At 41.4% G+C, this 13,643-nt stretch overlaps 2 protein-coding genes across 2 annotated transcripts; one reads left to right on the top strand and one right to left on the bottom strand.

Annotated features, from left to right (window-relative positions):
* Positions 1-1,864: 1,864 nt before the first annotated feature.
* On the bottom strand, positions 1,865-4,827 carry LOC123960015 (histone H2A.V). The gene is made up of 5 exons (XM_046034467.1): positions 4,672-4,827; positions 3,532-3,609; positions 3,304-3,417; positions 3,046-3,175; positions 1,865-2,839 (listed from the first exon to the last, which is right to left on the bottom strand). The coding sequence occupies exons 1-5, from the start codon at positions 4,672-4,674 to the stop codon at positions 2,778-2,780; spliced, it is 387 nt and encodes a 128-aa protein (XP_045890423.1). The 5' UTR covers positions 4,675-4,827; the 3' UTR covers positions 1,865-2,777.
* Positions 4,828-4,975: 148 nt separating this feature from the next.
* LOC123960014 (transcriptional activator protein Pur-beta) lies at positions 4,976-8,681 on the top strand. Its single transcript, XM_046034466.1, has one exon. It carries the CDS (start codon positions 5,415-5,417, stop codon positions 6,333-6,335), a length of 921 nt encoding a protein of 306 aa, XP_045890422.1. The 5' UTR covers positions 4,976-5,414; the 3' UTR covers positions 6,336-8,681.
* The last annotated feature ends 4,962 nt before the right edge of the window (positions 8,682-13,643 follow it).

Here is a 13,643-nt window from a genome sequence, read left to right as displayed (position 1 = left end):
TAATGGAGTCGTTTTCAATTGCACAGTAAATATACTGAATATAAAGTACATCATATTATTCTCACAAGTGGCTGAACTGTTCTTGCTCACGTCAGCAAAACTGCTAAAGGACATCAAGGGAATGTGCAAGTTGTTCAGATGATGGCATTTTATTTTTGGCATTTTCAGTGTCTTTAGCCCAGTACAAATGCAGACGACTCCATGTAAACTCCTTTTATCATCTTGAGGAAGGAAAGACGAGACACTTTGTACACTTGAAAATCAACAGCTGCCCACACAACAGCACCCACTTACAGTCACAATTCACAAGTGTGAGTGTGTGCAACTCATATGAAGTGATACATTTTAATGAATATATTGACAGACAGTACGTCTCCATCTTCCTGTTTGACTATGAAAGGGTTTTTACCTTTGTATCAGCTTGTGTGTGGTGTGTGTGCATGTTTCTTTCCCCAAACTGTGATCACTTTAAACAAAGGATGTATGGATTTTATTGTATAGTGTTTTATTACTGAGTTTTATGTGGCATTTGCTTGTCTATTTTATGTTATGTCTTTTTATGTGGTGACATTGCACTTTGAGCTTCTTGCATATTCTTTTCCAATGTGGTTTTATACTGCAAATGGCTAATAAAGTGAATCGGAATCTTTAGTGTGCTTTATATTGAACAATATGAGATATATACAGTCATTAGACATAGACAAAGTTTTTCTGACGAGTTAACACATCTTGAAATATTAATATAATAAAACTCAGTTTTGTATATTGACATAGTGGTAGGATACACAAGCTGCAGACTGCTGAAGAAACACCAAATCCACTTTTCAACGAGTACTGCTGTTTCCACATTATTTTCAAGAGCCTTTTATTTATTTTATTCTTTAAAATAAATTATGTTCACAACCTATGTTAGACCTTCATTTTAAATCCAGATCATGATCCCTATGTTTATAAATTATACAGTCATGCTTAATAGCAGAAAAATGAATTTACATGATGCACAAATGTGTAACATTTGCAAATAGTGTAGCCATTAAATGTTGGCATCGTGGATTGTAGCTTAATGAAAGTTAATAATTTTATAAGTGTTCTCTAGCTTCACTGAAGTGTTGGAGGCAGCAGATACATAATAAAAACTGAATGAGATGTGATCACAATGTGGAGAAATGCTTTATCTCTTAGGCCGTTCCAGTGCAATATTGTAAACAAGTGATTAAAAGGCAGTTTGAGCTATGAGTATAAAGTTATATTTTATATCCATCTTTCTCCAGTAATGTATTCTTTATGCTGCATTAAAGAAACTAATGTTTCAGAAATATGGTCTACATGAATCCTTTTTAACACTAAATTTCTCTTCAAATCTCCTATACTCACTGAATTTTATCTACTTTTTTTCATGTTTGCGCAGTTTGATGCATTTCTGGTGTAGATCTGGCTGGCTCAGAGAAGATTATATGCTGTTAATCTTTGAATTAATCATTCACAACAGGAATGGGATGACATTGTGAATGTCGGCGGCTCCCCCTGCTGTCAGGCCGTAAACCTGCAGCACTAATTCTGTGGCGATTGTGGGAAACGCCAAATTCATGATTTATGGGCAGGTGACCAAATGAAGCTTTGATTGGCTTAGTTAAACTATGCATATTAAAGTTAACGTGATTTCACTTTTCAACAATTATGCAAAATGCAGAAAAACTATTAAATTACCAACTTCGCTTGAATTTTTCTTGAAATGTAAATATTTAAAAACCAAACTGAAAAACATTTCAGTTTTGATCATGTATTGTTGGACAGTCATAGCATCTTACATACAAGATTTATAAACTCCAAAAATAATCTCAGTGGTTTCAAACCAAGCAAAAGACAACATGCAATGGGTATTTATTCAAAGATAAAATACGCAAAGTAATTTCCCTGAACACATAGCTTTTTAAAAAGGCTCTGACTTCTTCACTTGAAATTGACTTAAGGTCAATTCAGTTTGTTCATACATTTAGAAATTGTGGGTACATTTTAAAAGCACCAATGTGGTTCAGATCGGTCAGATTTTCAATCATTAACTGATCTTCTCCAAATATCAGGGTACAAACGATATAGTAGTGATATGTAGTTAACAGACGGCTCCACAGTGAGGCAAAAACTGCAGGATCAGTGTCTGATCACAGCAGCAGAGGATCACTCTTACATTTAATACATTGTTGAACTGCTATTAACAAACACAAAGCACTGTAGCAGAAGGTTGTAATAACTTCTTTTTAACGACTTTTCATTTTGACGTACAAAAAAAAAAAAAAATTCAACTTTTAATACATCACTATCCTTGTGCAGTTCAAAATATTGCAGTAAGTCAAAAGGAAAAAAAAGCACCATCTCACATTAGCTGTTACCCAGTTTGCTGTCCAAAACATTATCTCCTTAAAATTTTGTATTATAGTAAATATTGTAACTTCAAGAAAAATAACCACAAAACAAGTTTTTTTATATAAAAAATGGTTTTAACAATTTCTTTTCAGTACAAAACATTACAGAGTCCCAGGCCAATCAAACAAATTCACTGTCACCATTTGAAATAATCAAGAACTCCCCAGTCAAACGTTCTACTATAACATACAAAGGGTTTTTGTTGTTAAGGGATTTTCTGTACTTTTTTCTAGTTATGGGAAAATATTACAACACAAAGCCTAACAATCACTCTTCTTTTGCTATAATAATAAAAAAAGAACAAATGTGAACTCCTGGTCCAATCAAAGCCCCGATATTTCTGGTCGACATGGTATCTATGCAGTCTTCTGCTGACCCTTCTTCCCAATGAGGGATTTGTGGATGTGGGGAATGACACCTGAAAACCAGAAAAGCATCGGTGAGATTAAATCTCATGTTAGCCGTGATCTGCAGATATATATTCCAACCAAATGTGTACAGAATAAGCTAAGCAAACGGACACCGTGGTACTAGGGAGCATGCATGATGCACGTAAACTTTGATGAACCTGAAAAACAAAGGGCAAAGCAAATCGGAAATTCATCTGTAAAACTGCCGGCTCACCTCCTCCAGCAATTGTTGCCTTGATCAGAGAGTCCAACTCCTCATCACCACGGATGGCCAGCTGCAAGTGACGGGGAGTGATGCGCTTCACCTTCAAGTCTTTGGAGGCGTTGCCCGCCAACTCTAGTACCTGAGGACAAAAATGATTACAGACAAGCATTAATACAAATGGAACCATCTCACAAACACCACCTGATATGACACCCAGAGACACTGTTCACAAACATGCACCAAAAAGAAAAAAACGGTAACGCTTACTTCAGCAGTGAGGTACTCAAGGATAGCAGCACTGTACACAGCTGCTGTGGCTCCTACACGACCGTGGCTGGTTGTGCGAGTCTTCAAGTGCCTGTGGATACGACCCACTGGAAACTAGCAGGAAACAGACAAGAGGCGGTGGTTTGAGTAAAAGAAACAGGGCTGTGATCAAGGTGGGCATTTGCAGTTAAGCCACAAACAGCGACATTAAGACTGAAAGGGGTTTACCTGGAGCCCAGCCCTCTGGGAGCGCGACACTGCTTTTGCCTTGGCTTTGCCGCTGTCCTTTCCTGCCTTGCCACCAGCCTGCATGGGGTGATTTCAGGAAATGGTCAGCAGGAAACAATAGAGATAATTAAGTCAGACAACTAACGTTAATAGAAGCAAAACGAGGCTGTGGTGTTTGTATTTTGTGTAATAAGACCTGTCTAACAAAAGCACACACACTACAACGTCACATCATATTTCCAAATTATCGGAATAGAAGATCCCCTTACTAAACCAAATCTTAGGTTACAGTTAGAAAATTCGACACATAAGAAAGCAAGCACTAAAAACACCGTACTGTACCGATACGTTTCAAGTTAACAGCAACCAGGCACCAGTAACGTTAAGTTCCCGCCAATCAAACATAAATCAAAGGCGGTAACGACCAACAGTGGCCGGAAATTTCATGCATAAAAAACGTACAAATTACTTTAACAGGCCGGTTAAGTTGGGGAAACAAACAGTCATTCTGACAAATATGTGAGAAGCTGTCAGCGGGATGTTTCACAAAACAAACGCGCCGCTTTAAGACGGTCAAGCACGGATTAACGTTAGTTTTCATTCACGAATTTCAACACAAAACAAAAAAGTTGGTCTCACGGAGTCGCCGAGGCGCTTATAAATCACACAGTCGATTTTGCCCAAATTCTTCTTGTTTAGTTACAGACTTATCATTAAAGACTTGTGGTCAACTGTTAACCAACCGTTGGGCTAATGAAAAAGCTAAACTTAGCGTGCTAATGGTTGCTAATCCACATTTCAGAGAGGCTAACACCGAATAAAAACAAATTACTATCAATCCAAGTGTATGCTTCTAGTGAACCAATCCATTTCTGCAAAAGATGAATTATCCGAAAAAACACATTGCAGCTAACATATTTTACCTTCAACGGAAAAGCAACAAAACTCGGACTTCTCACGTTCATGTTAATGCTAACGTGTTAGCTGACAGTTAGCTCTTTAGCAAGCTTTCTAACCACACACACCTTCTGCTCGAATTTCTCCTTTCCGAATTCAAAGCAGCACTTTCTACAATTACACGTTAATTGCAGTACAAATGTGCCGAGATCCTCAGTAATGCATTAGCCGAGTCGTACGTACCATTTTTCCGTCTCGTTATTTGATTGTGGAACTGAGTAGGTAGCAAACAATTTCGGCTCCGAAAGCAAAGAAACAATAAACCCTTTCGCAAATCGTTTGCATTCGACCCCTCGTGGGAGTCTGGATAGCCATTCAGAGCGTGTGTTGTTACTTCGAATCTCTGTTTCGACCAATCGCCAATCGGCTTGCAGAAGAAGCACCCATCCCCCACTCTGAGATCATCGTGCCTGCCTTTGCGCACGAAACCAACAAGTAGGCGGGACCGTGTGTGTGTGTGTGTGTGTGTGTGTGTGTGTGTTGTCCTTCCAGGGGCATCCATCCCAAAAGATGTACCAAATACATAACCAGGAGGCCGTAGTTGGCTTTAACTCCCGTATTTCAGTACAAGGACACTTCAAATGTAATTTGATTTGTACTAACTGCATTAGGACTAACTGCTTGTGGCAACAGTGAATTCACCATAGCCTAGCCGTTATCCGCTAAACAACAGTTCCAGAATGAAGAGCTGTTATGGGTTGTAAATACAGTGCGTACTCGAACGTCTTCCAGGAGGCGGTTATATTTTGATGACAGGCAGGACAGTTGGCGAGTGAAAACGCAAGTGCTCTATCTGATGTTGTAACTGACAGCCGTAACGGCCAATCAGAGCCCATCAGGCAGCGTCCGGTTTCCTCCGCGAGCTCGGTAAGCAAAGGGGGGTGGGGGTCAAAGATACGAAGAGAAACGGGCTGCTGGTGGCGAAGATGGCGGATGGGGACAGTGGCAGTGAGCGCGGTGGCAGCAGCGGTGGCGGAGGGGGAGGAGGTGGCAGCGGGTTTCAGCATTACCAGCGGGACTCGGAGACCCAGGAGCTGGCCTCTAAACGGCTGGACATTCAGAACAAACGCTTCTACCTTGATGTGAAGCAGAACGCCAAAGGCCGGTTCATCAAAATCGCCGAGGTCGGCGCCGGGGGATCTAAAAGTCGGCTGACCCTCTCTATGTCAGTTGCGGCAGAGTTCCGCGACTACCTGGGGGATTTCATAGAGCACTACGCCCAGCTTGGGCCCAGCACCCCGGAGCAGATCGCTCAGTCTTCCGGTGGGGATGACACCGGGCCTAGGCGGGCCTTGAAGAGCGAGTTCCTGGTGCGTGAGAACCGAAAATACTACCTCGACCTGAAGGAGAACCAACGGGGTCGGTTTCTCCGGATCCGACAGACCGTCAACCGAGGCCCTGGTTTCGGAGTCGGAGGGGGTGGCATCCCCGGGGCTGGCATGCAGGCCGGACAGACCATCGCACTCCCGGCCCAGGGCTTAATAGAGTTCCGCGACGCCCTGGCCAAACTGATAGACGACTACGGGGGAGATGAGGAGGAGCTGGCCGGCGGCGGAGGGGCCGGGGGCTACAGCGAGCTTCCGGAGGGCACCTCTATCATGGTGGACTCCAAGCGGTTCTTCTTTGACGTGGGATCCAACAAGTACGGAGTTTTCTTGCGGGTGAGCGAAGTGAAGCCCAGTTATAGAAACTCTATAACAATCCCTTTCAAGGCGTGGGGCAAGTTCGGGGGGGCGTTCAGCCGCTACGCCGAGGAGATGAAAGAGATCCAGGAGCGGCACCGGGATAAGATGTACGAGAGGAGAGCCGGAGAGGAGTCTGAGGGCGACGACGTGGACGACGATTGATGGAGAGGTGGCTACTTGAAGCTGACAACATGATGCAAAGCCTGGCGAGGAAACAGAGAAACGGAGAGAGAGTAACGACTATTTTGTGCATGACGAATCGAACTTTAAAATGCTAAAACAACGGAGTAAAATAAAAAGTATATTTGACTGAGAAATTACTGTCTATATAAGAGAATCATGTTCTAAAGTTTAGGTGGATGTTATAGCTAATATGAGTGAGGACTGCAGTAGTCAGCTCCTGTATGAGATTCCCCATTGATAAAAGAAATATGTGTGTATGTGTATATATATATATATATATATATATATATATATATATATGTATATACACACACACACACAAATATATCTATATATTGATTGTCTATTTCGACAACCTCACACATGCAGCCCAGCAAATTAAGTTTGACAGTGCTCAAGACACAGCAGCAGGCTGGCAGTCCCACTTCCTGGTTGATATCCAATAGTAATAGCTCACCTGGCGCTGACCTAGAGTCTGTGTGATGATGATGATAATAATAAGGAAGTGTGAAACGTGTGACATACTCATACCAGCAGGTGCAGAGAGGGAGTGAGACATAGTGCCTGCATCGCTCACCATGGCCGTGTGTGTTTTTGTCTAAAATGACCTGTAATGGACGGCCTACCCAGACCGACCCGCACCACCCAGAACCACGGTCTCAGCTATAGGGGGCATCCTTGGCATCGCAGGACATCCACTCAGCGAGGTCCCATAAGGTGATCTGTTACAAGCACATGACTCATTTGGATTCTTGGGACAATCCAAATGAGTCCAAATGACCTCCTCCTGCTCTTCCTCCCTTCCCCACAAACCCACCTGCCCACCCCGACTCTCCCTCCTGGGCATCCCTCAGGTGCTAACTGCTCCAATAGCTGAAATGTGGTGTGGCCTGCTCACGCGTGGCTTGTTTTGTCTCAGGTCTGGAAAGTCCGCCAATCCATATTTTGGGGGTTTATCAGCATTACCTCTGCCTGTGCATCATCTTCGAGAGGTTCTGGATGCAGATCTGGTCAGCCAGTTGCTGCAGTTAAGACGTCTTTGGCAACTGATGATGTCTCACATGCTGCAGGCCCACGTTTGACCCCTGTGACCTTTTTTTGTCAAAGGGGACGCAGTGAGCTCAGGCCTCATAGCACTGGTCACTATTTTTCGAATTAAAGCTTAATATTGCCGGGCTTGAGCTGCAGTCTCAATGGAATTGACCTTGTTGACTTATTTCGGGTGCGTCATTTGAATCCTTTAATCTTGAACTCAGACCATTAATGACTGAAGCAATATTCAGTCTGATTGTAAGAAAAATTAGGTGCTTTTGGAAAACAAATCCCACAGTGGTACCTAAAGGACAAAAAAAAAGAAGAAAACATATATACTGGAAGAGATTTACTTACTAAAAAGAACAAGTATAGATAGAATTATTTTTCAAAAGATATATATTGAATATGTCTTAGAAATGTGAGACATTTATTAGATAACGCTGCCTAAAGTGGCTTATTTAAAACACTAAACTTGGATGCAATTGTCCAGGGTGATATTTCATACCTGCTTTTTTTCCTAACATTTCTTTTATTCCTTAGAGGAAATTAAGATGAGTACAACAAATTGATAACACAGTATGTTATAGCAATTTCTAGACACAACTTCATTGAAGTAGTTTGTCAGCAAACACTCAGCACTCCAGTTCACTTTACATAGCATCGAGTTGTCCCCTCGTTTCAGTCCACCCGTTTAACCATGTTTTGTCATAAACTGGCGTTCCATCAGTTGCCATACGACGCAAACACCTGCAATCATCAACATTTTGTCATTAGTGCTCCTTTTAAAAAATATGATGGTTTTTGCATGCCTGCTCTTACGGAGCTGCCATGTGTTCTTTTCTTTTGCATACTCTGATTGCTGTATGATGGTATTTATCTATATTTGAGAGAGGTTTCAAGTTTTATTTCTGTATTGCAATGGTGAAAAATAAGGTTAAAGTTTACTTCTCAGCCTAATAAAGAAGCCACAAAGTTCCCATACTCTGGGGAATGTCACTTTCATCGTCCCACTTCCTTTGGTGTGTAAAACCTCTTGTTGAATTTTACTTTACCCACTTCAACACAACAAATGCAGAAATGCCATATGAAAAAAAAACACCTGGGAGCAATAGTTTTTTTTCTTTTCTATTGATATAAATATACTATATATAATATTACACATGAGATTGAACTACATCCTTCTTCCTGTACTGTGTTACGTGAAATGGCAGCTGTTTCAGTCGTGTGTTCTGCTGTAATATTTTACCAAGTTCCTTTCAATGAGAAATAAAAAAAGGTTTTTGCTCAGGAGAGGTGTTGTCTTTTTATCCTCCCACTTCAGGGTGGATGTCTTTCTATGATCTTTACAAGATAAGGATTACAGGATTATTTGTAGTTTATTTTCATCATTGATTAACCAGCAGGTAATTTTTTCAATTGATCATTTAGTCCATAAAATGTCAAAGAAATAGTGAAGAATGCTCACAATTGTCAGATAGACATCTTTCAGTTGCTTTATTTGTTTTAGCAACACTCCAAAATCAAAATATATTCAATATACAATCATAAAACGGTAAGAAAACCAGCAAATATTTGCATTTTAAGAAGAAGAAGAAGTAACAGTGGTGGAAGTATTGTGGTATTTGAGTGCATACATCAGCAAATGTGTTGATGTGGTGATCACTAAAACGATAAAATCATTCCCCAATCAGAAGGCCTGGATGAACGGAGAGGTGAGGGCTCCATCCTGAGCCAAAAAAGCTGCTTTTCAGTTGGGTGATAAAGAAGCTTACACCACCGCCAGAGCGAGACTGAAAGCTGGCATCAAGGAGGCAAAGCGGAGACATCAGCAGAGACTGGAGAGAGACCTCAACACCAACAGCACCAAAGATATATGGCAGGCCATCAAAAACATCACAGGCTACAAAAGCAGGAGCTCCCCCATCATGTGTCAGGCCACATTACCAGATGAGCTAAACACCTTTTATGCTCGCTTTGATCTCCTCAACAAGGAGCCAGCTGTAAATTCTGCTCCACCTCCAGAGGACCGGCCCCTGTCAATATCCACAGCAGATGTGAGGAGAGTCCTGCTGAGAGTGAATATGAGTAAATCAGTTGGGCCTGAAAACATCCCTGGTGCCATTTGAAAGGGAAAGAATGACAGGCAAAGTGCATGTATCAACAAGAGTGTATCATCGAGAGCCAAGATCTTTACATGAGTCAGCTTTTAAAATAACATTCTTCTCATTCAAATGAAAGATAGCCTCTGGCGGTTATACAGATTCATAAATCTGATTCTAGATAAGATAAGATATACTTTATTGTCCCCGAAGGGAAATTTGTTTTGGACTCTGTCCATTCTGCAGCTTTACAAAACACAAAATACAGAAATAAAGCATCTCTCAACACATTCTCATGCAACACAACACATGCTGTCATATCCATTAGACAGTTACCTTTATAGAAGCACCCAGACTCCTTCCAATGCCAGTTTTGATTGAACAACCCTGTTGGCTGCATTCCCCGCAAGATAGCACAACCCTTGCACAATGAGATATTGCACACCCCTAATAGCTTATGTATTGTACAAATAACATATTGCATAACCCCAGTAGCCTAAATATTGCACACATTTCACATAACCTGTGCAATACATGATGACATATTGAACAATCCAACAGCCCATGTGTTTCACCACTAACATATTGCATAGCCTACTTATTGCACAATGACATAGTGCACATTCCAGCCAGCCTACATGTTAGTGTTGATAAGCTTAATGGACATAGGCACAAATGAGTGTTTACAGGTGCTGGTCATATAATTAGAATATCATCAAAAAGTTGATTTATTTCAGTAATTCCATTCAAAAAGTGAAACTTGTATAATGTATACATTCATTCCACTCAGACTGATATTTTAAGTGTTCATTCCTTTTAATTTTGATGATTATAACTGACAACTAATGAAAACCCCAAAATCAGTATCTCAGAAAATGTGAATATTGTGAAAAGGTTCAATATTGAAGACACCTGGTGCCACACTCTAATCAGTTAATTAACTCAAAACACCTGCAAAGGCCTTTAAATGGTCTCTCAGTCTAGTTCTGTAGGCTACACAATCATGGTGAAGATTGCTGACTTGACAGCTGTCCAAAAGACGACCATTGACAACTTGCACAAGGAGGGCAAGACACAAAAGGTCATTGCTAAAGAGGCTGGCTGTTCACAGAGCTCTGTGTCCAAGCACATTAATAGAGAGGCGAAGTGAAGGAAAAGATGTGGTAGAAAAAAAGTGTACAAGCAATAGGGATAACCGCACCCTGGAGAGGATTGTGAAACAAAACCCATTCAAAAATGTGAGGGAGATTCACAAAGAGTGGACTGCAGCTGGAGTCAGTGCTTCAAGAACCACCACGCACAGACGTATGCAAGACATGTTTCAGCTGTCGCATTCCTTGTGTCAAGCCACTCTTGAACAAGACACAGCGTCAGAAGCGTCTCGCCTGGGCTAAAGACAAAAAGGACCGGACTGATGCTGAGTGGTCCAAAGTTATGTTCTCTGATGAAAGTAAATTTTGCATTTCCTTTGGAAATCAAGGTCCCAGAATCTGGAGGAAGAGAGGAGAGGCACAGAATCCATGTTGCTTGAAGTCCAGTGTAAAGTTTCCACAGTCAGTGATGGTTTGGGGTGCCATGTCATCTGCTGGTGTTGGTCCACTGTGTTTTCTTAGGTCCAATGTCAACGCAGCCGTCTACCAGGAAGTTTTAGAGCACTTCATGCTTCCTGCTGCTGACCAACTTTATGGAGATGCAGATTTCAGGACTTGGCATCTGCACACAGTGCCAAAGCTACCAGTACCTGGTTTAAGGACCATGGTATCCCTGTTCTTAATTGGCCAGCAAACTCACCTGACCTTAACCCTATAGAAAATCTATGGGGTATTGTGAAGAGGAAGATGCGATACGCCAGACCCAACAATGCAGAAGAGCTGAAGGCCACTATCAGAGTAACCTGGGCTCTCATAACACCTGAGCAGTGCCACAGACTGATCAACTCCATGCCACGCCGCATTGCTAGAGTAATTCAGGCAAAAGCAGCCCCAACTAAGTATTGAGTGCTGTACATGCTCATACTTTTCATGTTCATACTTTTCAGTTGGCCAACATTTCTAAAAATCCTGTTTTTGTATTGGTCTTAATATTCTAATTGTCGGATATACTGAATTTGGGATTTTCATTAGTTGTCAGTTTTAATCATCACAATTCAATTAATTGAAATATATCAGTCTGTGTGTAATGAATGAATATAATATCCAAGTTTCACTTTTTGAATGGAATTACTGAAATAAATAACTTTTTGATGATATTCTAATTATATGACCAGCACCTGTATATCGGTTTAGCCTACATTTAGGAACCCTGAATCTTCTATCAGAGGGTAAAAGCTGAAATTCTGGGTGAAGTATGTGGGTCAGATCGGAGACTTTTTTTTTGCCTGTCTGATAACCGATTGCTCATAAATTGTCTGGAGGGGCGGATGGTTTTTGACCCCCATAATCTTCATAGCTGTCTGTACCAGATGGGCGATCTGTGATTTGGACTGTACTGTCAGGTTACCATACCAGGCTGTTACTGTTATACCATATCTTAGAATACTCTCTAGTATTGAATGATTTCTGGTCGACTCCATACACTCTACGTCTTTTTAAAAAATGCATCCTCTGTTGAAATCTGGAGCAGAGAGTATTTTCGTGGTCCTTCCAGCTAAGTGCATTATCGATATGTACACCAAGGTGCTTGTAAGAGTTAACCTGAGTAATGGGTAAGTTGTTGATCACTACAGGCCTGGTGTCACCTATGGCCTTTGGGTCAAACACCATCTCCTCAGTCTTGGTCACATTAAGCACAAGATGGTTGTCGTCACACCACTGGACAAACTCCTCAATTTCTGTATGACACGGTGCTGGGCTTCTATCTTTGTGCATAAGGCTGAGTTTTGCTGTATTGTCTGACAATTTAATAATTGTCAGTGTGGAGTCTAGTGCAGTCATTAATATACAGTGTAAAGAGGACTGGAGAGCTGACACGGCCTTGAGGGGCACCAGTGCTGATTGGCCTGGGCTCCATGAGAGCATTATTCACTCTGTTGAGTACGGTTTGTTAAAAAAGTAAAATACCAGTTGAGAATAAAAGAGTAGACATGTGTTTCAGTTTCTGGATGAGCATGTGAGGCTGCAGAGTGTTAAAAGGTGAACTAAAATCAACAAACAAAATGCTTGCATAAGCCTTGGGGTCCTCAAGGTGTTTACTGACCAGAGGTGATATGTCATCTGCGTCATCTGTGCCACGCCCCTGCCTATAGGCAAAAGGGTCTAAAAACACACCAACCTCTTGCTTAAGAAATGACACCATTATCCTCTCAAGACATTTCATGACAATGGATGTCAGTGCCACAGGCCTGAAATCATTATGCACTTTTGGTCAAGGTTTTTTAGGTACAGGTGTAATTACTGAATACTTCCACAAGGCGGGGATGGTGTGTGAGTCTACTTTTTGAAAGATGGGCACCATGCAGGTGTCAGCTCCATAGCAGAATTGCAGAGATTCCATCTGGCCCAGTGGCCTTCTTAGTACACAAGTCTTTAAAAAGCAGTCCGACCTCCTGAGGTTATATCTCCAGCCTTGCGTCCTGTTCTGTGACAGAGATTGTCTCTAAAACATTCTTCCATTCAGAGGAAAAGAGATTTAAATCTCAGATAGAAGTCATTCATTTGCACGTCATCGGAGCTACTGATGCATTTTTGAGCTGGTGTCATATTAGTAATTACCTTCATTGTGTCCTATTCCAATTTGAAATTGAAATTCCAATTTCTTGCGGTGGATACAGTCTTTAACTTCCTTAGTTATGTATGGTTTGTTGTTAGGATATACAGTTATCTCTTTCTGAGGTATTTTGTACATTGTCCACACAGAAATTTATGTAATCCGTAACAGTCTCTAACACTTTATCTACGTCCAGTTTGTAAAGATGCTCCATTCTGCTGAGAGAAAGCAACCTTTCAGGGACTCAATGCTGTTGCTAGTCCAGACCTTTATAGGCTTGGTGTATGGTTTACTGCTCTTGAGAACAGTTCTGTAAGTGGGGATGAGATGGACTACGTTATGGTCCGAGTTTGACAGCGGGGGTTTAGCCCTACTCACGTAAGCATTTTTCACATTACAAAGGCACTTATCAAGGATTCTGCCCTCTCTCGTGCCACATTTAACGTAT

The sequence above is a fragment of the Micropterus dolomieu genome, linkage group LG21 (genome assembly GCF_021292245.1).
Source record: "Micropterus dolomieu isolate WLL.071019.BEF.003 ecotype Adirondacks linkage group LG21, ASM2129224v1, whole genome shotgun sequence".
NCBI lineage: Eukaryota > Metazoa > Chordata > Actinopteri > Centrarchiformes > Centrarchidae > Micropterus > Micropterus dolomieu.
The sequence above is the reverse complement of the archived record's forward strand: the minus strand, read 5'-3'. Positions and strand labels throughout refer to the sequence as shown.